This window comes from Lipotes vexillifer, unplaced genomic scaffold, assembly GCF_000442215.2.
Source record: "Lipotes vexillifer unplaced genomic scaffold, Lipotes_vexillifer_v1.1 scaffold178, whole genome shotgun sequence".
NCBI lineage: Eukaryota > Metazoa > Chordata > Mammalia > Artiodactyla > Lipotidae > Lipotes > Lipotes vexillifer.
In genome coordinates, this window is record NW_006775603.1 from 5,129,110 (window position 1) to 5,154,020 (window position 24,911).

General features: G+C 35.7%; 1 protein-coding gene across 5 annotated transcripts in view; it reads left to right on the forward strand.

Moving 5' to 3' along the window:
• The window catches only part of PDLIM5 (PDZ and LIM domain 5), a 223,469-nt gene that overhangs the window by 118,229 nt on the left and 80,329 nt on the right, over positions 1-24,911 (forward strand). For 2 of the 5 annotated variants that reach the window (XM_007450029.1, XM_007450028.1), the window contains exons 4-10: positions 8,072-8,114; positions 13,091-13,107; positions 16,288-16,302; positions 18,615-18,632; positions 18,913-19,085; positions 19,449-19,485; positions 20,036-20,333. In XM_007450029.1, coding sequence (XP_007450091.1) covers positions 8,072-8,114; positions 13,091-13,107; positions 16,288-16,302; positions 18,615-18,632; positions 18,913-19,085; positions 19,449-19,485; positions 20,036-20,129 — 397 coding nt within the window. In that variant the 3' untranslated portion in view covers positions 20,130-20,333. Of the gene's footprint in view, positions 1-8,071; positions 8,115-9,748; positions 10,168-13,090; positions 13,108-16,287; positions 16,303-18,614; positions 18,633-18,912; positions 19,086-19,448; positions 19,490-20,035; positions 21,185-24,911 lie in introns of those variants that run through there. The other 3 variants (XM_007450027.1, XM_007450026.1, XR_456946.1) reach the window with 3 other exon arrangements.

The window sequence follows — 24,911 nt, forward strand, 5'->3', positions numbered from 1 at the left end:
TCTACCAGATGAGTTGGAAGAGAAGATATATTAAATAGAATTATCATCATGCCCTAAGGAAGGTATAAACGTAGTAGGTTTTGAGAGAATGCAACTCTGTTATAGATTGCTTGTTTATATTAATCCTAAAAGTATTATAATCTATGTCTGATATGAAATAAAGAATAGGGTTTTAGTGGGAAAGAAGGAAATTATACTTCTCAGTTTCTCTTACAGAATGTATGGCGGCGCATCCTTTTTAGTTGTTCTTTTAGAATTAAAAAAAATTACATTACTAATAGTTGCGTTTATAATATATAGAAGCAGAAGGTGAGAGAGGTTTTTAGTAGCCTTTATCATGTATTAGTAAAGGAACTGAGGTGCAGAGTTAAAAATAGTGCTTAAAATGTCATCCTTAATCCAATAATATTATACCTGTCCCTTTACCAAGCTTCAGTATCAGTGCCCTGTGGTGTGAATTTTATTTGAATGGGTGGTTTGGAAGTTTAGATGGATCATTTAACGGCAAGTAGTATGAAAGTTGGAGGCAGAGGAGTTAAGAGGGATTGAAAGATAGTGTCCTGCAACCACAGAAGGAATAATGGAAGCTCAACTCTCGTTTCTTATATGCCAATCAGTGTCTGAACAAATTGTAATCTGAGGTTTTCCATTATGCAGAATGGTTATGAGGTTTAGACTCCAAAAGAGCCATGGTCATTTAAGATATTTCCTAGAATGTTTGTTACAGTCAAAACCATAAAATAATCTAAACGAGGGGTTGGCAAACTATGACCTACAGGACAAATCTATCCCCCTTCCTGTATTTATAAATAAAGCTTTATTGGAACACAGTCATGCTCGCTCATATTTTGTCTGGTTTGTCTTCCTAGCTATAATGGCAGAGCTGAGTAGTTGAATCTACATCCTGTGACCCACAAAGTCTAAAAGATTGACTGTCTGGCCCTTTGCGGTAAAGTTTGCCATTTCTTAACAATGGGGCATACAAAAATAGCTTCCTTGTATAAAACCCTTTATTGAAATGGTATTTTCACTCTAAAAGAATTTTACTTATAATAAGTATGAATTATCCTGAACTTTGAAATTCCTTTTATGTAACCTTGAACACATCTAAAATATTATATAATTTCTTCAACATTCTTTTTTATAGAAATTATTTTATAAGTACTAGTTAGAAAAATGCATATTTTTTCCTTAAATGAGGCTGAGGTTATTGGGAGTGTGGACATGAGGCACGACAGACAAATGAAACTTTCTTCCCCAATAAAAATGTTCTTTTGGAGATAAACGTAGGGTAAAAAAACATTTCTTGTATCTAGAATCAAGTAGAATAATGGGAAATTTTGGATTTATCACTTTATAAAACTACCTTACTTATTGACTTACTATCTGCCGCCTCCATTAAAATGTAGACTGTGGGCAAGGACCTTCTTTGGCTTGTTTTTACCACCGTGTTCCCAAACTTGGAACAGTAGTACTTCAACCATAGAAGATAAAGTAGCGTATCATGAGAGGAAGAAGTGTTTGTTAATTTGCTGGCTTCTGCTAAGTGAGACGGATATATTAGAGAGAGGATAATGTCGAAATTGGCATTAAACTTTTAGTGGTCCAAGTTATTTAACACTTCTAGACTTTATTTCTGAAACTTCAGAATTGTATATAAGGCCTTTAATTCAGTACTGAGCTCCTAGTATGACCGACCCCAAGAAATGGTAGCTGAATGCTGACGCCGATCCTCTCATTGTTCAAATAATGGGAAATATGTTATCATTTTAAGTTTCGCCTAATGCTCCCTTCTCTCCCCTCCCCGCCACCCACTTTTTTCCCTCCTTGATAATACTGTAACTGTGTGGGTCAGGGAAGCTCAGTGGAAGTCCTTTCCTTCCTTCCTCACCCTCTCTCCTTCTGTGGCTTCATTTAGAACTGGTTGATGAAAATTTCTTCTCAAGCCCCATCAACTCCTGTAGCCGCCTGAAAAGGATCTTTACAACAAAAGCCCTTTCCCTTACCTAGGGAGGTAATTATCAAGTGGTAACTGCCTGTTCTGGATTTCTCTGAGCCACACCCAATTTCAAGCCAAGCCCCAGCAGAGGGGGTCCTGGGTACTCAGATGGGCTCCAGCAGTTCCTTTCCTTCTCTCTTTTTACCTACTTTCTCCCACTCTTCAAAGTCTGTCCAGCTTTGGGTTATTTCTTACTCTCCAGAGGAAAAAAATATACTTTACTTAGTACCCATAGTAAAATAGAGACAATGCAAAGAGAGAGAAAGAAAATGAGACTGTGTATGAGTGCATGTGTATGTGGTGAATATAATCTTCTATAAGCTAAAAGTTGTTATAACATGCTGATATTAAGTACTATTTTGTACTTATGTTTGTAGAAAAAATAATCTTTACATGTTCTCAGATCATTTGGAAAAAACCACTGATGCCTTGCCATAAGTGATTTAAATGTTTAAGGTTTGAGTTTTTAGGAAAGCCGGCTGACTAGAAGTACAATTAAATATAGGGAAATAGTTTAAAGAGACATCCCTCTACACACTTGAGTGCTCACTTTTTTCCCCTCTGGAGTTGCTTTGTTATTGTAAATTGACAACTTTGCAATTAAAGTGATTAATGATGTGCCCTAGTGTTTATGGGTCCTGAGGTCAGTGAGCCCAAAGATGGCCATGCTGTGGGAAACGTAGATAGAGCTCATCTCACGGAAGATGAACTAAAAATCCTCCTCTTTTCTGTATGATTGTTTATGAGTTAAGTGTATTAGATATGGTTGAAGGCTTCACCAAGACATAATGAGTAATGGGAGTAATCTTTATCACTCCAGTCCTGTTGCATAATTCCTCATTCTTAAACACTAATGTGAACATTCATTGGCAACTTTTATTAGCTAAAAACGTATTACTTTATACAGCATATTAGAAAATTCATTGAGCGTTCGAACAATGCAGTTTTTCATGATTCCTTTGAATCTAATCTTTAATAGATCTGTCGCTTATTTATGGTATTAATTTTCCTATGCATTATTCTAACCAGGGCACCACAATTCCAGTTTTGAATACAACATTGTAATTTAGAACTCCTTTCAACTGTTCAGCCAGAACTTCTGAAACTGGTTGTAATGCATCAGGGATTTTTATTTTGGATACTGCTCTCACAAAAGTCAATCAGCTTTCAAAATAGATTGCTCTAGCCACACTGACAGCTTTGTTCTTTGAATTCCATGAGCTGAGGATAGTACCGGGCCAGGGCACTAGCCTCCCGCCATCGTGGCTTACTCCCATACAGGGGCTTCGCACTAAGGGAAGAGAGAACAATAAGAAGACTGTTGGACCCGTGGCACCAAGCCATTGCCAGGATCTCTTCTGGTTTGAAACACACCACACTGCACAAAAGTGACTTGTGTCGTTCGCTGCGGTTGAAAGGGAAATCTGTTATCCCATTGTGTATTTCCCAGGATTTGAACAGAAAAATGTAGGAATAATTTTTAATTATACATCAGATTTTAAAACTTTATTTTAAAGTCTTTATAAAATTATTTGCTTTTAAATAATCTATCACATTTCTAAAGTAAAGGAGCAGATGCTCAATCCAGTATTGTTCTAAAAGAAAAGAAAGGCAACTATAAAATTTTTAATTTTGAGAACTAGCTTTCCTTATTCATATATTAGGATTTTCTCCTCAGGAAATACAGGAAATACATATTTCAGTTTGGTGAAGGAAAGGAGATTTTCCTCATTAAATATTGATTAAATTATGCTCAGAGGCTTTGGGTATCTTATTTAACCAAGTCCATGAAAGCACCATCTCAGTAAGAGCGATATTCTGTATGACAAAAGGTTTCCAGGATTTTGTGGACTGTAATGTTTCTCTCCCTTAATTGTAGCCACCTGGAGGAGACTTAAAACTTTTCAGGCTGGCAGAGATTTACTCTCTTTACCGTTTCTTTAAAATAGCATTTCTCAGAGGGTTTTTCCCTTTCCTAACTTCAACCTTGAGAAAGGTTTCCTGAGCAAATGAATATTCTGAAAACGAGTTCCATAAATGAGTATTCTAAACTCCAAATAGGGGTGGACCACGATCCACAGTATTTTCTTCCTGGGCATTTAAAGGCTTTGAGTAGTCCCGTGGCTACGATGCTTACGTAACTTTAACTTCAGGTTTTCTAGATATCTTTGATAACAGAACCTTTGTTTTGGGGGGTGGGGCGGGGCTGTGTTTTAGAAAGTAGTTTTCTGTGAGGCATGCTTTGAGAAATAGTCTTACTTATTATAAAAAGTAGCACGTGTACAGTGCATAAAATATGGAAAACACACGAAAGAGAAGAAAACAAATATCATTCATAGAGAGCTTCCACTAAAATGTTGGTGTGTTTCCAACCACTTTTAACATGCATTGATCATGCTCTATATGCTATTTTATATTTCCCTTTTTTCACTTAATATCGTAAAGCAAGCACGTTATCATGCAATTCAGAATTCTTTCTCAAAATGATTTTTAATCATTGCATAATGTTTCGTCATTTGGTTATATTACAGTTAACCATTTCCTCATTGTATATTTAATTGGTTGTTTCCTATTTTTCACTATTATAAGTTATACTGTAGGGAGTGAGTATATTTTTACATAAAGTCTTTTTCCTCTTTTAGGTTATTTCCTTATGATAGACTCCCAGAAATTGATTTAATAAGTCAAAGGGTGTGAGCTTTCTTCAAGCCTTTTATAAATAAATGCCAAATTATTTTCCAAAAGAGCTGTAATAATATATAATCCTTCCAGCAACAGAGTATTCTCACAAACATTATGCATTAATATTTTTTAAAAATCTTGACACTTTGAAAATAAAAGGTGTTGTATCTTTTAATTTTGTTGTTTTGTGATAATTAGTAAAGTTTGATTTTTAAAAAGCTGGTGTGATTGCTGTTCATTATTCAGTTTTCAATTGTCATGTATTCTAAATTTCCCAAGCTGCAATCATTTTAGTGTTGTAAGAATATGCAATCACACTTAAATATGAGATTTATGTACCCTACTGATCTTTTAAAATGTAAATAATGTATGTTATAGATTTGTATACGTATTTTGTGTGTTAAAAATGCTTTTCCAAATATTTTTAATGTGGACCAGTTGACTTCTTCTGTTTATTCCAAAAAAGCAAAATGACACATTACAACGAAGGCCATTTTAAACAGGATTCAAAAATTACATGTCTTAAACTGTGAGCTCCAATATATATTCAAACAGAGGTCCGTCATCTATCTGATTGGCATGTGATAGAGTAACTCTAAGGAACCTTCTAAGTTTTAATGATTCTAGGACTCATTTGGTAGTTATTTAAATAGTTAAACCAGAACTAATTTTTATTGCATCTAGTGTTCACTCTTTCATTTGACCTTTACTTATAAGCCAGTCTTTTTGTTCTTTTTTCCACCTACAAAATGATGCTTGTGTTTCTAACATATAGTGGATTCAATCCTGGAATTTTGAGGACAGGTTGTCCCTCTTTGACTGCTTTTCTTATTTCATGTCATTGCACTTACGGGACTTTATCAGAAGGCAAGCAGGGCAGATATTCAAGATCCAGTTTAAAATTTCTTTGTGAATTCCATATTTTAAGAAGTATTTTTGTAGAACTTTCAATCCATAAAATATATTAAGACTCATTATTCTGTGCGTTCTCAACAAGCTAAGAGGTTGGGCTCTAAAGTTAATGAAAACTAACCATTCTGGGGCCTTTGTTGTTGTTGTTGCTAACACTGTTTAAATAAGAACTAACACCTAGAAAAAACTAAGGGGTTTGTTTCATAGACATAGGATATGTGCGTTTTCTTTTGTTTGGAAATCTAGTGACTGTTAATCATCCTTCTTTTGTATAAATTGTTTTTGTGTTGCTAGAAGAGCTCCATGTACCTTTAAGTGTCCAGATGAAAAATGAAGAGCGGGGGCTACTCTTTGTTGTGGTGCGCAGGCTTCTCATTGCGGTGGCTTCTCTTGTTGTGGAGCACGGGCTCTAGGCGCACAGGCTTCAGTAGTTGTGGCATGTGGGCTCAGTAGTTGTGGCTCCCGGGCTCTAGAGCACAGGCTCAGTAGTTGTGGCACGTGGGCTCAGTAGTTGTGGCTCCCGGGCTCTAGAGCACAGGCTCAGTAGTTGTGATGCATGGGCTTAGCTGCTCTGTGGCATGTGGGATCTTCCCGGACCAGGGCTTGAACCCGTGTCCCCTGCATTGGCAGGTGGATTCTTAACTACTGTGCCACCAGGGAAGTCCCATGGCAAACTTTCAATCATGTTTTGGGTGGTTTTAATGAGTAGATCCTTTGTGATTACATCTTACTGTGAAATTTCAATGAAAGGAAGATTCCACTGTTCTCTACTTGAACTTGTTTCCTTTGCTTGTTATAATAACTCTATAAGCTAAAAGAGAAATTGTCTGATTGAGACCACACATGGAAAGTTGTACAACTGCAGAGGGTAATTCTACATGGCACTAACCAAATGTTAGCATCCATTGTGGTCTCTCATTAGGTTAGCCAATTATTCAGTCTGTGCCTGCCCTGGCTAACCAAATTAGTTGTTATTGGAAAATTCAGTTGCTGCTAAAAATGTTGATCAGAGTTCATTACTAGGTTATGCTCATGGAGACCAAATATCCTGTGTTAGCTTCTCTGTAAGTAAAATGATCTCATGGTTTGCATCTTAAAATTATCACTTATTATTTACCTACTATGGTTACATTTCTTGAATTCTGCACTTGCTGTCTTATCCTCAGGCTTATGTGTTGTAAGAGGAGTCAAACTGCTTCTGACATTATTAAACATAACATGTACCTTAATTCTGGGAAAATAGCCTTTAAATCATTAGAAGCTCTCCAATCTTTTAGTTACTGTCCTTGACTACAGCCAGGGTATTGTAATATATAAGGACCGTTGGCCTTAGCGCCATCCTAGAAGTAATTTACTTTAATTTTGGAGTTCCTCATGTGAAGAATGGGGATAATGATAGTTGCTACTTTGGTTATTTGTCATGATTATATGACATACTCACTCCAAATCAGTTATCGTTATTATTAGTCCATGATAACCAAAGGGACAGTAATAATACACAAAAAGCATAGATTAAGAATAATATATTTGGGGCTTCCCTGGTGGCGCAGTGGTTGGGAGTCCGCCTGCCGATGCAGGGGACGCGGGTTCGAGCCCCGGTCCGGGAGGATCCCACATGCCGCGGAGCGGCTGCGCCCGTGAGCCATGGCCGCTGAGCCTGCGCCACCCGGAGCCTGTGCTCCGCAACGGGAGAGGCCGCAGCAGTGAGAGGCCCGCGTACCGCAAAAAAAAAAAAAAAAAGAAAGAAAAATATATTTGGATATGAGAATAGTTCTGTGCATGGATTTTTGTCCTTCTTCCCTGTTCTCTCCTTTCGACACTCATTACTGATGACCTATTACATGCCAGGCGCAATGCTGATATAGACAAAAGTCGGGCGCGGTCATTGCATTCACTGAAATTATAGCCTAGTGGAAGAACTTAGCTTGGTTTTAGTAGAACAGATACAGTAACGTGCACTTAAGAATATAAATACAAAATTAATATGCATTCAGTGACCCAATTCAACCAGAATTTATTCAGTATCTTCACAAAAAGATCAAATGTCCTCTGGGCATATTCATGGATGCTAGGAGAAAAGGCAGATACTATTGGAGATAGAGATGCAGATTATTTGTTTCAGGAACCATGCAGGGATCAGAAAGTCATGTTTATTTTACCTTACCCTTTTTGGTAGGGAATAGCCTTAATTTAAAGGTTAAACATGGATGCATTAGCAAACAGGATTGGTGTTTGTCTTTCCTCATTTGAGTGGGTAGAGTGGGTATTCGTACACTAATGAATACCTAGTATATGAGATATTGGATCTTATAGCATTTGAGCTGCATGAACCAATTAGATTGTGAATAGTAAAACCATGAATTATGAAACTGTAAATTCTGATGATTTAATATATTGAGGTATATAATAATAAAAATTCCATTAGTAAGCAGTTTGCAAAAATTCATGTTTTTTTCCTTTTTCTTTTTTTTTCCTCAGAGCATCTGCTACACCCAAGCCTGAGCCGGTTCCTGTTCAAAAGGTGTGTTTCTAATCTAGCATCACTAGGACATTATTTGACTGTCCGTCTTGAACCACTGTAACTTGCGTTCCTGTCTCCAGTCATACTGACAATTTATAGTTTCGATGCAGTTCTCCGCACAGTTCTTCTTTAAAGATGACGAGGGAAAGTGGAAATCAACACGTACAGAATTATCAGCTGAAATTATTCCTCATCATTTAAACATTATTTCCAATGTCATATGTTATCAATAACTCATATCCAGATTTCTTACCTTCACTTTTAATTTGCCTATCTCTATTCACATAATCTAAAAAGATGAATATCACAGTAGGTCTTTAATAACATTTTATTAGTAATATTAATGAGTTTTTAAATTACATTTTCAGAGTATTCTTGGATTAGGTTATTGGCAGGTACCCTTTTTTTCTCATATATATCCTGAAATTGTCCCAAGCCATTATTCATATAATCTGGTTTTGTGCTTTTGGGGGTTTTCTCCTTAATTTTACTTGTGCCTTTCCATTGAATTTATTTATATTGATTCCCAGAGGCATGAAGCTACTTTATCCCCCCTCAGTTAGCTTTATTATTTCTGTAACATTAATTTAGATTACTTTTTTTTCCTTCAAATTAAACATAATAGAGCCACCATTGTATGCTTTTTAAGGAATTTTGATTGTTTTTCTTTGGGGATGGTAGGGACTTATTCTTGAATGTCATAGAAGGTTAAGCTGTTGTTTTTTGTTTTTTGTTTTTAACTTCATACTTACTCTGGGATAGGGGTTTGCAAACACAAATTCTGTTAATTTTAGGAGGAATTGAGCTTTCTTAGTTGTTTTTCTTCTTTGACTGATGGCAGTGAAGAAACATCTAAGATCTCTTTTTTTTCCCCTCATGTAACTACTAAATATTTATTTTAGAAAAGGGAAGAAATTTATTCCATCTTTAGTGATATCTCACAACATTCCAGAGAGAGAAACAACAGGTGGATTACAGGAAAGGGAAAGGATTGATTTTGTTTTGTTGATCTGTTTGCTTTTTTTGTTGAGTTTTTTTTTTAAGGAGCAATTTCTTGATTCAAAATAATTAGAATGTGCACATTTCTGAGTCAGATAAAAATGAACATTCCTTCGGTTGTTTTGTTTTGTTTTTAATTGAAGAGTTAGAAATGTGCTGCTGCTTCTGCATGAATCAAATAATTGTACTCTGGAGAGTAATTAAACAGGTTTGAAAGTTGGAATTATAACTGAGACTCTGGATATTTTAAAATAAATATTTTGGTTAGTGATGTTTTGTTTACTGTGGGGTATTTAGAAAATTTTCCTTTGGAATATGTCTGAATTGGTACTTATTTTGGCCTTAGGCTTTTTGATAACTTTTCTAACCTATTTCCTAAATATTTTGAACTCCTTTCATTTTTATTAAAAAAATATATCTACTCAGTATGTGCATCCGCGTTATGCATGTTGGGACCAGTTGGCATGCATACTGTGTTATATCAACTCATTGTTTTTATCTGAAAACGTGTAAAGTTTGGCCTGCTAACATGATTGTGTTTGTCTTTTTACAAACTAGCTGTGTGTTCTTTTCAGCGGATCTATTTTGCATGTCTTTGGCCTGTTTTTGTGTATGTTTATTTTTATTTTACATAGGGAGAACCTAAAGAAGTAGTTAAACCTGTGCCCATTCCATCTCCTGCTGTGTCCAAAGTCACTTCCACAACCAACACGGCCTACAATAAGGCACCACGACCCTTTGGTTCTGTGTCTTCACCAAAAGTCACATCCATCCCATCACCATCGTCCGCCTTCACCCCAGCCCATGCGACCACTTCATCACATGCTTCCCCTGCACCCGGGGCCGCTGTCACTCCTCCCCCATTCGCTGCATCTGGACCGCATGCTAATGCCAGTCTTAGTGCTGACCAGTGGTCATCTGCACTGAGCGCTGGTAAACCTGCAGTTAATGTCCCACGGCAGCCCACAGTCACCAGCATGTGTGCCGAGACTGCCCAGGAGCTAGCGGAGGGACAGAGAAGAGGATCCCAGGGTGACAGTAAACAGCAAAATGGGTAGGTGGCCAAGGGTGCTTTCTGCTCTTATCAAAACTCTTCTTTCAGGCAATTTCCAAGCAAAACTTAATTTCCATTCCCCCCCAAAATCAGCTGTTCTTTGAAGGAAGGGAGATGAAGTTTCATTTGCTTCATTAACATGTAGCGTTATGTTACATACAACACTTGCTGCAAGGATTATAGGTTAATCCAGACCTAATTATGCATTTTGACCTGTTATGAACCATGTAACAGACTCTGTAACTCTTTTTCTCCAAGTCCTGGCACAACGTGGAGCAGCTGGCCCTTATAATGCAAGGCAAACCTTGAATATTTCTTCCTCAATTTTTCCATCCTTTTATGAGCCACCAAAAGTTGAAACAGAGTGGTTGCAGTTGTGTCAGCTTATGTATCTCATGCTAAAGAGAGGAAATGAGAAGTCTGTTAGAAGCTTTTTTTCTAGGAAGTAGTTTTAAGACAGAAAACAAATTTAGTTTTGACTCATGTCTGTGTGTGATGCATTAGCTTAGGTCAGCTAGCTAAGCAACATTCTTTTCAGATAAATTTATGCTGGAATTTAGTCTTTAAAATCAAACAGTAATGAGAGGACAGTAACAATAAAGGATGCTTTAAAAATATCAGAAGCAAATTAGAGGATATTTCACTGTAAAAATATTTCTAAAATTTAAAGCAGTGGACACTAAATATATAATGTTAGCAGAATTTTTTGAAAATCCATTCCTTATAATTTTCCCCTCTTTATGTCACAGATTTTTAAAAAACTGGTTGAAGTCTATTTTCAGCAGCCTCCATTTATAGATGGTTATTTTATTCTTTTTGGAATCCAGTGACCGTACTTTAAGCCAAAGTCATTTTTGTAAAATCATTTTGATCAGATTTATTGTGACAAAAGTGTCTTTTAAAAGGAAAACAAAAGGAAATAATCTGCATGCGTGATTGTTTTTGCCAATGCCGGTTCCCAGGAAAATATAATTAAAATAATTGTGTAGATAGGTCCTTTCTGAGATAATCCCTTCTGAATGTTAATTCATGTAATGAAGGGGCTGTGCTTTCATAGCACTGCTGCCATGGCAACTTGGGGGCTTTGAAAAAGAAGGTGGCAGGGTTCCAGGCTGTTGCTGAGAGGAAGGGGCAGGTCTGGAAGGACAGCTACTGGGCCCTACGTGCGGTTTTGTGGTGGTGGATGGCTTTTGAAAGTTTCGATGTATAAATTGAGGAAAACTAGTGTCCTAAGTTGTCTCTTCTTTCATGTGAGGAAGAGAAGTAGCATGTAGTGTTGAGGTGCGTTTGGTTATATTTTTTTTGGTATGTCTTTTTTAAGACAATAGATTTTAGAGTAATCAAAGTAGTACCTTGAAAAAACAGATGCTGCCTGTCAAATGCTAGCCCCACAGAAAACTAAAAGCAGAAGTTTATTATGTTTGTTAAATTCCAGGCTCAGTAGAAAAAAGTCCTTTGAAGGAAGTATTTGAGTTAAAATCTTTTCTCCTTGCTAACATTTCTTGAAATTTTATAAGAAAGCCTTCTTAATGGAAACTTGTAGAGATAAAAGCAAATTGAGGTTACAGAAAGGTACTACATTGAAAACACCAAGCTGAAATTGTGTTTTATGAGTACAGCTTTGGTGATCAAACTTGAAATGATTTAAAGCTTATTATTTTCCAACTGAAGCCGTAGGCAGAGGTGTGCTTACAGGGTCTCTACAGTGGCTTCTTAATCAGTCGACATGTGGTTATCGAGCACATGCCTGGTGTTCAGCACTGCACAAGGTTCGGGACAGAAGGGATTATTACATAATTTGCATCATCAACAAGCAAGTTACTGCTTTGCATTTGTAAATTGATTGCATTTAAGAATAGCTTAATTTCAGATGTTGTCCAGATATGTTAGCACAATGAAAACTTGAAAACAAAGTATCTATGAAGTTCTGAGACAAATTTGCATTGCTCTTTCTCTTACTACATTTAGAGCAGAAAAATCGAAAATAAATCACACATTTTACTATTTACTAGTCGGTGATGTATCATTTTGAAGAGCAGGTGTTTTGTGATATTGACAAATTTCCTGCATCCAGTGTCAAACTGTTTTCCTGAAATCACTGTCAGCGTTTTTACTAATTATGTGATTATTGAATTTTCCACATTTTTATAGTGTGACAAAAGATCTTCAGCAAAACTCTTTCACAGTTGAGGGTTGTTCCTTTTTTTTTAAGAGAGAGTTGTTACTTTTTATGAATTACTTTTTATTTTGAAACTAATACATGCCAGTAACCAAAAATTTAGGAGTTTAGGAGGATGTGAAGTTAAATGCATGTTATCTTTTTCTTCAAAGCAGGAGGGCTATTAGTTTTTAAGTGATTTATAGGCATCCCACCAAAATTTATCTAGGATTAATAAACATAAGACACAAATAAGTGCTTATGAATTATGCATCATTACTGAGAATAGTTATTCATCCTAATGGTATGAAATCTAACGATTGTGTTGCTATCTTTATAATATTTCTTAATAATACTACGTTAACATTCCTATTCCTTCTTATAGATAATAATGAACAAGGTACTTCTAAGAAATTTTTAGTCCATCTTGTACATATATGAATTTTTAGTTTTGGCTTACTGTCTTCTTTATTACTCTCCTTACTCTACTTAGAGCAAAATGGGACTTTATATTCCAAACTGGAAAGGAGTCTATTTTACATCAAGTAGTTTAACTGATTTACCTTTTCCCTTTCCACATGCCTTTGCATTATAATGTGCCACTGCTTTCAAGAGGTAAGTCTTTCATGCATCCTTAATTAATTTTAATTTCATTGGACTGCAGTTTCTTCTAACAGTTCTTATGTGGGATTTTGAAGAACCTGGCCTTGGAAGATACAAAACGTGATATGATAGTAATATTTTTAAATGCTTTTCTCTTTACAGAAAACAAAAGTGACAGAGTTAGTATCCACATTACTGGAGAGAAAATATGGTGACTTATATATGAGTAAACAGCATGAATGCCCGATTTTTGCAAAATTAGGCTAAATTTTGCAAAACAGCTGTAATTTAGAATAACCACATTTAGCCTTTTCAATAAGTTTGGTTTTGCATTGCTGTGTTGTGGTGAATTCCTTTATGGTAGTAAATAGTAGTGTTTAACTTTTATCATAAAATATATGTGGGGTTTGCTGTGTAATGGTTTAGAAGAGGTAATGTTCGGGATAATTTGTATCAGTCAAGACTATTAGAAGACAAAGATAAAGATAGAATGTAAAGCATAAACATATGTACCACTAGTGAATAGTGCATATAAAACTGAGTTGTTTTCCAAATTCATATCAAAACCCAATATTTCCCAGGTAAAATCTTTAAGAACCATTTCGATTTTTCAGCCAGTGTTACTGAAAGGTTGAGAACTCTATATATGCAGTTGTGTGTCACTGGATGATAAAAATTCTGTACACCTTTGCAATTTGTTAAGAGAGTTAAGTACCAGCTTGTTAAGTGTCACAGGTAGTTGGCATAGGCATTGAAAATTACTGTGGTATAACTTCAAAACCTTGCTTTTGTGTCTGTTGGTATTGATGATAAACTGGTGATTACTAGCTTTAAAAATAGATAAAAATCACATTAGGTAAGAACTTAAATTAATTTTATGTTATGATTATTCTGAGCATGTGCTGAAATTTCCTTATCATCATACTCTAGAATAGAATTGGAAATATGGAATATCTATCTTAGACACACTGGAGGGATTAACTATTGAATTATTAGAGCAACTTTATTCCAGTGGGGCTATGATCTCACTAATTGAAGAGTTTCATGTTATAGACACATAAGAATATTGCACAATGCACTAGAGAAACACCCCCAAGCCCTGATTTATTGTTTGTCTATTTAAAGTTAAATTCTATACACAAAGATTTTCACTAGTTACTAGATTCCAGTGTAACAATTTGACTTATAAAGGGGAAAAAATGGGACTTGGAAAAATAAATTTAAGCATTTAGGTTAAATATACATTTTTTAAAATGCAGATTAAGATTCATTAATTTTTTCATTATTACTAAGCATTGTGCTAGATGTTTTTAAATGCAGTATGTGATTGAATTCTCAAGTGATAGAGCTAAGATTCAAGCCTAGGGTTTTTTGAAGCCAAATTTTGGTGTGTCTTGCCAAATTTTTGGTTCTGTCACCTGTTTGTGCCCTGGGCTTATTTCTGTTACTTTGAATTAGTATTTGTTTTTCATGGTTATAGACTTGAGGATAAATTGAGTGAATTGAGGCTACATGGTGAATAATGTGCATAAACTACAGTTGGGTTTGATAATACTTTTTCTATGTTGAGTCGCTGGAGGATCTATTCTAACAATAAATCTGTATTTGTATAGTTTTCAGAGTGCTTTCAAATACAAAAATATACACCCTTACAAGAATTCTGAAAGATGAAGAAATTGTAATAATCCATCTCACCATTGAGGAAAAGGAGGCTTCTTGGGGATTGCAGCTTGTCCAGGCACAGAGGAAGTGGGTGGCGTAGCTAGGGTGAAAAGCCACATCATCTGACTTGTCATGTTGGCACAAATGCCACTGTGGTGTATGATGGTCTATTCCACTTGGCACATTTTCTAAAATTCATGAAAATATCTGTTCAAAGTATTAAAATTGGCATCTTTAGGTTTTAACCAATCAACCCTCTTCTGGCTGCACCTTACCACATCATAGAATATTTCCCCCCAACTTCATTTTGACATAAAACTCCTTCCCTGAATTTTAAAATGTTTAAATATATATCTAAGATTTTATTCTGAGGTTTTTCAGAGGAGGTTATTTTGAAAACTGTTTCCCTGCTATTTAAAATAGTAAGGCAGAGGAGAGAATGCTTTGCATTATGGTTTAGAGAAGAATAAATACCCATAAATTACTGAGATTAACTTAATCCTGCATCTCACCCCCACTCAGCAAAACTCAGCCCTTTATTGAGTTCATGAAACTGACTTTGACGTGTGGAAATACTGCTTAGCTACAGTGCCCAGTCTTAGTATTCAAACTGGTAGGCAGTTTTTCTCACTGCGTTTATAATGAGTAATTAGTTACTCTGACTAAACATCATTGCGGTAGGATTGATTCAACAATGCGTAGAGAAGCTATATTGTGTTTTATACTTTCATCGTCTCTATACATAATAGAATGTGAATATATTTGTTTTTAATGATTTTATGCTTAATAGGCTATATGAATGAATTATGTCTTTCCTCTTTAGGTGTTATTAACCTAGTTCTTTTATCATATCAAACATGCCTTTCTGGGCAATAATTAGGTTGCTGATAACACAGACCTCTGGTGTTCCTACAAGTGAGCTCTAAACTTCCTGGAATTTGCTTCTGAATGAGGGCAGTGGTAATGATGGACAGGGGAGAGTATGAAAATTGAGTAATAGACTATTATTTATGACCCACTGCTTCATATATTTTTCATCATAATCACTTCATTTTAAAAAATAAGAGAAAATTTTCATATAGCATATTATTCCTTTATAATGTATGGCTCAGGATAATTTATGTGAGAAGATTACACTTGCTATGAGTAATGTATACTTCTTATATTATGTGAGACTGAAAGATTTTCTCTTAGTCTGCTCTGATTTTAAAAGTGATTCTAAAATGATCTGTTTCTATATCTTACATCTTATTTATATTTTAATCTCTGCCTTTTGTTAGGAACCATGGTAGGAATTTGGATTCACTCTAAAATAAATTTTATAAAAACCTAGAAAAAAATTTTAAATAGTGAATCTTTCTTGGTATTAGTAACTTGAGACTTCAACTAGCATTAATATATAAAATATTTTTCAGTGTTTTTTGGAAACAAACAAACAAATACAGATAAAACTGTTCTCCAAATAATAACAGTGTAACAGAATTTTGACTAACACTTGTTCATTTTTGTCTGTCTGCATTTACGTGATTATTTTGAAGCATGATGTTTGGTGTAATGTCTTCATTTTTTTGAATTTTGTTATTTCATTTTTTCTTCTTTCTTTTTTTGGCCTCATCTTTGTTGCCCATCATCCTGGGAACATCACTGTCTTCTCTACTCTATCACATCTTTCTGTGTGTGTGTTATTCCTCCTTCAGTAACCCTGGCACTGTGTAAGTACCTCATCAGTGGTTTCTTTTCTAATTTTCATCATTGTCTCTCTGCAACTTTTCATCTGGCTTTCAACTTAACACCATCACCAAATTTTGTTAGTCTCTCCTCATTGCTTAGAATTTTCAAATATATTAGGAGCCTAGGAAACTTGTTTTCCATGCCAGAAAGCTAAACCTTCAGAAAGATAGATCATTATTATAAACAGTATATACTGGACTTAGAGATATGGTTGGGGTCTCCCTTGTTTAATATTTTTTAAAATTTTGAATAAATTTGCTAACTTTGAATGTCTGTATTTTGAAATAAATTGTTTGCTCTTGATAGTTGAATTTATATTCTAGCCCAAATACATTTCAAAAAATCAAATTATTGAGATTATTCCCTTCTTTAATCATAGTCATGAGAGTTTCAAAGCCAGTAAATGTTTAGAAACTTTCTGTCACTTGACACAGACCTTAAGCTGTGGTGAATGTCACAAAAGAGTCTAAGACGTACTATACTTTTCACAAGTGTGTTGTGGCTAAAAAATATTCTTAAGTGGTGACATTTTATTAATCTTGGTGTCTTAGCTTAACACTATTTTTTTGTATTTTTATAGTCCAAACCTTTTATAGAGGATAAAATAGTCTTATAGCTGAAATTGGCACCATTTAAGAGTAAACACTTACTGACTATAGAGAAATTTAAAACTATAAGTTTAGTAGCTTAAATATAAAGTTTTTCAAGTAATTGCATAAGATAAAGTGTTGTCTATTTAGGAATCTGCCAAAGACAGTGTATTTATGAAATAGCGTATGTCTATTATTTTGTAATTAAAGAAAATTATGTCTATTTTAAAAAGGGTTAGGAGGTTTTGTTCAATATCAGTAAAAGGTATTTTAGGTATTTCACTCCTGGAATATTAAAATTTTATAAATAATAATTTGAATTACTATTAAAAAATGCTATTAAATATACCATTATGTAGTATTAAAATACTATTATTAGTATTATGTGTAAATACTATTGATTCTGTTCTTTATATATATGATGACTTGTAGTCTTAGAACATGCATTGCAAATAATTTTTCTAGTAATCATAAAAGGACACATTATGTTACTTTGTGTTAGTGTGGAAAGCACTTTACATACTTTACCTACCTTATTTATTCCTCAAAACAACCCTTTAAAGAAGATGCAATCCCCATTTCTCAGGTGGTAAAAATTGAGACTTGGAGAAGTTAAATGACTTGCATAAAATACACACTGACTGGAGGATGTATGCTTAGAACTACTACCTGTCTGACTGCAAAGCTAGTGTTAATTCTATCATGTCACTGGGCAAAAACTCTTCTAGTGTACTGAGACAGTTTTTGTAGGTATCCCTATTACAGTGACAGCAGTCACGTGGCATTCTGATAGCAATGTGATTTTTTAGCAGTGAGTTAACCTAGGCACTCTTAGGGTACTTTCTCTGCTTGGATCTTGTGCCAGTTGTCTGCTAGTCCAGGCTCAGGTTCCTTCTTCTCTTCTGAAACGAAACTCATAATTTAGTTTGCATTTATCCTATTTGGGGGGCGGGGTTGAGAAGGGAGGAGTATTTATAAAGTTACCTAGATCTTAGGTTAAAGTGTTAAAATAATGTACATTGTAAATTCCGTAATATTGGTATTTATGCTTTCTTAATAGAAAAATGAATAGTCTTAGCAAACTCAAAGTTCTTGAACTCTGTAGTTTACACATCCCTTTCATATGTATTATTTCATTTAATCCTAAGAACAGTGCTACTTTATATGTGATATTCTTATAAATGAAAAAACTGAGGCTCAGTGAGATTGACTAGTCAAAAGTCATAGAGCCACAATTCATATCTTGGTCTTTTGATAAATATTTCATTGGTTTCTGATAGACCACAGCTCTTTACAGCGGTGGTTCTGCACCCAACTTTATTTAGGGTTAGGGATATCTGTACACATAAATGAGAATACTGTAGAAAGTAAGTTCTGACCCTTTTCAAAATTGTGTTTGGAATTGTTGGTGTAGCCTGTACTAAACCATTCATGGCTCCTGGGCCCGGTGAAGAAATGATCATTTAATTTTGTGAAAGCCAACATATTTTAGCAGCATACAGGTATTTAACAGTGGTTGTGGATGTAGTCCATATCTGCTTCGTTAGCCATAAGATGAACAATACCAGTAATTTTGAATTGTTTGATTTTAATTACTGTGGACTTTGCAATTTCTTGTTATTTTCCTTCTTTTCTTATTCTTTTCTTTTCCTTTTCTTCATGTTGAAATCTCTCTTCTGCTGCCTTCTTCTGTCAATTAAAAGGAAAATCCTACCCAAACGGTAACCTTTCTGTTGAATAGCCATCTATACTATTATTTTATATTAGCATATAAGTACCTTTTTTTAAACTAATTTAAAAAAATAACCTAGTCTACTCTATTTTAGAAGGATGCTTTCTTTTTTTAAGAAAAATTGTTGCTGAGTATACTTGAAAAAGCAAAATACACAAAAGGAACGTTGAGGATTAAATGTATAAATTATAAATAATAATGGGAGAAGATATTTTGTCCTTAACATAATTATAAATATTTTAATCCTTTTTTTTCCTTTTGAACCCTAGCCCACCAAGAAAACACATTATGGATCGTTATACAGAGTTTTATCACATACCTACTCACAGTGACGCCAGTAAGAAGAGACTGATTGAAGATACTGAAGACTGGCGTCCAAGGACTGGAACGACTCAGTCTCGCTCTTTCCGAATCCTCGCCCAGATCACTGGGACTGAACGTAGTAAGTGAATACCTAGGGATTCTAATGGATGAATTTTTCTCTGCCACAGAGAGTGGCATTTAGACTGATGGACAGTTATTGGAAAATAGTAATTTTCCTGAGACAGTTTGCTTTTAAATTATGCCATGCATAGTGGTGCTGTAAATAAGCAACCAGCCCAGGAGAGTTATATTGAAAAGTGTAGCAGTAGTAGTAGTCATAGTACTGACTATAGCGTGTAGCCAATGCCAACGTGATAAGGAACTTTTTTAGCGGCTCTGTGTAACTTGACCATTTGGTATTAATCGATACAGGTAATTGCTTAAGTGATTTTAAAGTTAAAAAACAGCAAACTGACATTGGATATTGCTTATTTTATTTCAGTGAAAGAATCTGAAACTGATAATACAAAGAAGGCAAAGTAAGTTGTCCTTTCTTTTGGTAAATTGAATGCTTTCCTTTTATGAATGGTCTCAATTTGTGTTTTTTCACCTTTTCAAGTGAATGGTATGGCATTTTGTCTTTGCACCTAGGAGCTAAGCTTAACTTTGGTGCCTTTTATGGGACTGAAATGTACAACTTACAGATTTTTAAATTAGTTGATGCTGTCTGAATTTTTTGTCTGCGGCTTGTTTTCTTCAGTATTGAAGTGAGTGGGCAGAAGGGTATATCTGGGGGCGCTTTGCTAACACTACAGATGTTTGTGAATGAGTTCATGTGTTGTCTTGCAGTCGCTTTGTTTGGGGAAAAAAAATGGACGTTTCCAAGAGGGCTCTATAGATTAATTTCTGTACTTCTAAACATGCTCTACCCTTGAAATCTTCGCTGTTAAACAAAACAGCTCTGTGAAATTAAGCTTTTGGAAGGCACGTTTTCTGCATGGTGATCTAAGTGTAGAAACCTTTTCTTTCTCTTTCTTGTGACTCTTCTATCACTCTCTTTTCTTCTTTCTTTTCTTTTTATTTCCGCAGGGAAAAGACACCCCTTCACGTCTTTAGTCCCAAATACACAAAATTACGTGACTGGCACCATGAAGTTTCAGCACGCGCTCTTAACGTACAGTGATTTATGAGCCTTGCCCCAAGAGCAGCCAGCACATGCCTTTTCGTTCCCTTTTTCTTTTTCGCCAACTTCATAGCAAAATCCGTATTAAATTTGCCTTATGAAAGACAGAATCTTTTCTATACTTCTCTAACCATTTCCTGCCATTGTGAAAACAAGGAGGATGAACACGTTTTGTGCTAGTTGGTAGCTCACAAATGTTAAACCGAGAGAGCGAAGTAAGGAGCCAGATTGATTCAGTGGATTTACATCTGTTTTTATTGTTATTATAGGAGTAACCTTGGAAAGGAATTCTTTTTGTAAGTGGAATCTGGTTGGTTGGTTGAAGTAGAGGTGGATGAGCAAATAATATCCTTGTCTAATTTGGAAAATACTTCCTTTATGTTACTGCATTTCCCAAGGTTACTTTATTGTATAGTGCATTATTACGTAATGTTCAAAGTGGGCTGTAAACGCTTCTAAGTAAGCAAATATGAGGAGGCAATATAAAAGAGAAATGACTTTGTTAGAATAGAGTTCATTACAGGTTTGGGTATTTTTGTAAAGCAGAAACTATTGAGGATAACTGTCTGAAGAGCAGGAGGGCCCAGATTTGGCTCCGAAAAAAGGAAAGAAGAGAATTCTGCCCCTGTTTGCAATGGGGAAATAATAGTGTTCGTTTGGTTTTGTTAGTTTTAAAAATCCTGTTTTCTACCAAAGCAATTATTTCTAAGCTGGTGGATGTGTTTAGGATATAGACAACTTCTAGGTATTAGCTAGTAAGTTGAAGAAGAGATAGCTTTGCTTTATTTCTAAATCAGGGGAAATGAACATAAAATAAATTGCAATATGAATGATTCTTTATGCAACATCAGAGAAATATTTTACTTAGTGATATAAACTATTATGCATTATTGCTGTTCCAAGAAATCTCTGTTTTGGGCTTTACATGCAAGCTAAATATCTGACCAGAAATGCTTTCTGTCTTGTAATATAATGTATTATATATTAGATTAAATTCAATAATAAATGCATTTTGAAGTTTGGAAAAGTATTGTAATAAAGTTGCCTTTAACTTAGCTTTGTAGTTGTTTTCTGTTTCCTTGAAGCTAGTAACAAGCCTTCCAAGACGTACATTATCACTTGGGTAAAATAACTAATTCTCCTGACATTTAATTTGGACAATGTTTTTAATTTTGTGAGGTTGCTAAAATGTGAGTGTGGAATATGACAAAGATCCATATTTTTTTTTCCTGCATTGTTTCATTATTTTACATAACGTCTTATGTGAGTAACAGGTTAAGATCATTTAGACTGGGGCACAACATAGAATGAGGCTTTGTGTGAAAATTATTACTGAAGCATCTTTGCTTGCATTCAAGGTTCCGTTTTTATTTTTCCAGGTTTTCTTGATTTGAATGTCACTGTAGAGTAGGAAAACTGCCTGATAATTTTGAGAAACTAACATTAATTTCAGTTAGTGATTACTATTTAAAATTTGGCATGCCATGGGCTTCCCTGGTGGCGCAGTAGTTGAGAGTCCGCCTGCTGATGCAGGGGACAAGGGTTCGTGCCCCGGTCCGGGAAGATCCCACATGCCGTGGAGTGGCTGGGCCCGTGAGCCATGGCCGATGAGCCTGAGCATCCAGAGCCTGTGCTCCGCAACCGGAGAGGCCACAACAGTGAGAGGCCCACGTACCACAAAAAAAAAAAAAAAAAAAAATATTGGCATGCCAAATGTATTTTTAAAAATAATTCTGGGATTTATCTATGTTTATTTTTACTATATAATATATTACAATGTCTTTCTTTTAATTTTATCAGTACTTTTTCAGATGCTCCTTATGATTTTATGTTTCTGACATCAATCCCAGTTACCACTGTGACTCTGGCCTCTGTAAGAAAATCTATTAACTTACACCAGCTTTTCCTATACCTTTTAATTCTTCATTGATCTCAAAAGATGATGCTTGAAAGAAGAATCAAATTCTCATGAAAATAAATGGTCTGGGTAGAGTAAACATGGTATTTTACACCAAGAACCAAATTTCTAGAATAACTTCAGAGTTGAGAGAAAGAAAGAGCGTTTTAGGTAAATAAAAGAATTTTTCCTTAATAAAGACAAGAGAACGTATGTATGCATGTATGTAGAGCTTTATAACTTGAAATAGGTGCAGTTGAAAATAGGAGTTTAATACCTTACCTAATTAAAGATAAAATACTTGATGTCTTACTGAAAGCATAGATTTAGATAAATGGAATGATCCACATTTGAGCGTGAGGGTAAATGCTCAGCCAGGATCGCAAAGGACATTCCATTTGACCCTGTCAGAGGATAAATTCCTGTGCTCAGTTAGCCTCCTGGGACATCTTATAGTCCAAGCTTAAAAGCTAGCCAAAAATTATAAAAACGTCTTGCAAAAATATTGTTGTAAGTCTAGTGACCTAATTTATAGCTTGTTTTTGTTTGTCTCTCTTATACAGACTTTCTTTATCACAGGCTTGTTTTTCATGTAAAATTAGAAAGTTACTCTTCAGAACTTTCAACAGTTTTTTTCGTATAATATTTTACCAGCCAGAAGATAGAATGTCTCCCACACAGTCAGTCTTTTTGCTACTTGAAAAACAATTATCTGTGGAAACAGAAACCTACTCCTTCTATACATCATTATGCCCTTTAGGAAGACTCAGGTAAAAAACGTCCTAGAGAGCTTGTTTAATAAAAACTGTGGTGTTAAGAAAGAGAGTAGCAGTCCCTTCTTTTATTCATTTTTTTGTCTGAAATATAGGATGAATCAATTTCCCAAGACAAATAATTTTGCAGTAGTTGTGTTGCTGATGTGTATTTAAAATCTTATAAATTGTAAATATTCATTTGTTGCCTGCATTCATTCTTTCACATGAATAATTACTGAATGCTTAAATTCCAGGGACTGACGTGTGCTAGGGATTCAGAAGAATAGCATATCAATATATAAACAAGATAATCTAAGATAATTGTGTTATCAAGATAATAAAATAAGTTAATATAAAGGAAGTTTGGCTTAGGTAGGGTGGGATTACTTAGATTGTGTGGATTTCTGAGGAGATGACCTTAATGCCATCACCTGAGGGAGGAAAAGGGGTCAACTGTGTGATGGCTTGGGGTGAGTGCTCAAGGCAGAGGAAACAAATGTGGGAATCCCAAAGTGGAAAGGAGCATGGCGAGTTCACAGAACCAAAAGGACAGTGTGGCCAAAATGTGGCATGTGAAGGGAAGCATGATCCAAAAACATAACGCTTAACGCGTAGAGGCAAATAATATACGATCCCAGTACTGTCCACAGCATTTTAAATGGGAAGTTGTCTAATTATCATATCTAGCCACCTTCAAGTAAAATTAGAAAATGAAGAATCGGGGAGGTTATCAACTTGCTAAATAAAGTATACCCACCTAGTTAGTGCCAGCCCTGGGCATAATGATCAATTTAATGCTTTTCCCATTGAGACCCACTGAAGTCCTAGAAATGTAGTAGATGTTGGTAACATATTTGTAGGGAACAGAATGCCCCTTAAACATGCATGAAGTCACTCAAAAACAAAACTTTCACGTGTAGAAATGTGACATACAATGCTCTCTTCATAATTTAGTGATGAATTTGACAATTTAGTCTTCTCTCTAAAAACCTGTCTTGGTTTTCACATGTCACCTCAGCTCCAGCCACCCACCCCCTCCTCCAAGGCCACAGTCTCCGTGAGTAGCTGCCCACATGCAGTGAACTGAGGGTCGGGGGGAGGGTGGAGAGGAAGCCTGGCCGCTGTCAGGCCGGTTGACTGGGGAGGACCTTGCTGCCTCTGTTAGGTCCTGGTTTGGACCTCAGTTGCATCCATTCTCTTCAGCGTGGGCCTTGTCTTCACCTTCTCATCATTCTCTCCGTCTGGGACACTTCTCATCCCTTCTCCTACATTTTGAAACCAGATCACAGACACCATTTAGGGAGATCATTAAAGTGAAAGATCAGTTTAGGGTAGCCTGAAACGTGTATGGAAGTCAAAAGAAAGACACTTTTCTTTCCCTCGAGTAAAGGATGTTTGTTGATTCCATCAGAAGCACCCTGGGAGTAATGAGTAGGTAAAGGTGTTTCTATTATAAATAACTTTTGTTTCCTACCTTGGTGTTTGTAGGGTTTTGTTCTTTATCCTTGCAATAAAGCAAGTTTACTGGCAAAAAAAAAAAGAAAGAAAAAAGAAAGAAATCAGATATAATCAGGGCTCTATGAATGAATGAATGAATGAAAGAAGAATCTTCAAGACAGAAAATTAAGATTAACTCTGAACAAATGTGATAAGATCTTGTAACTGGTGAGCGGCAGGATAAGTTTTGTAGCAGTAATTTTCCATATGCCATTTTTAGAATCACATGTGTTAATCATTTAATGGGTCATGTAATACGTTTTATTTGAGCACCTCTGCCATTTCCTTCACATCTTTAAAAGTTTACCTCTAGTTCTTCTCTCCTGCGGGAGATGCTGCTGCTGAGCGGCCTTTGGAAATGTGTAAGGGGATATTACAGATCTTACAGGGTCAGGAGGGTGCTACTGGGGGGCCAGGGGGACCAGCCGTCATGCAGCGCTCTGAGTAATCCCATGGGATCAAGCGTCATCTGCCTGAATGGCCAGTGCTGGGCCCCAGAGAATGCGGGCCAAGCATAGATGCTCCCTCATCCTAGCTCCTCTGCTGCCTCCTGGGCCCGTCACCTGCACATCCTTTCCTGCAGCACCCCACCCCCAACCCCACCCCAACACCTACCCCAACCCCGCCCCCAGC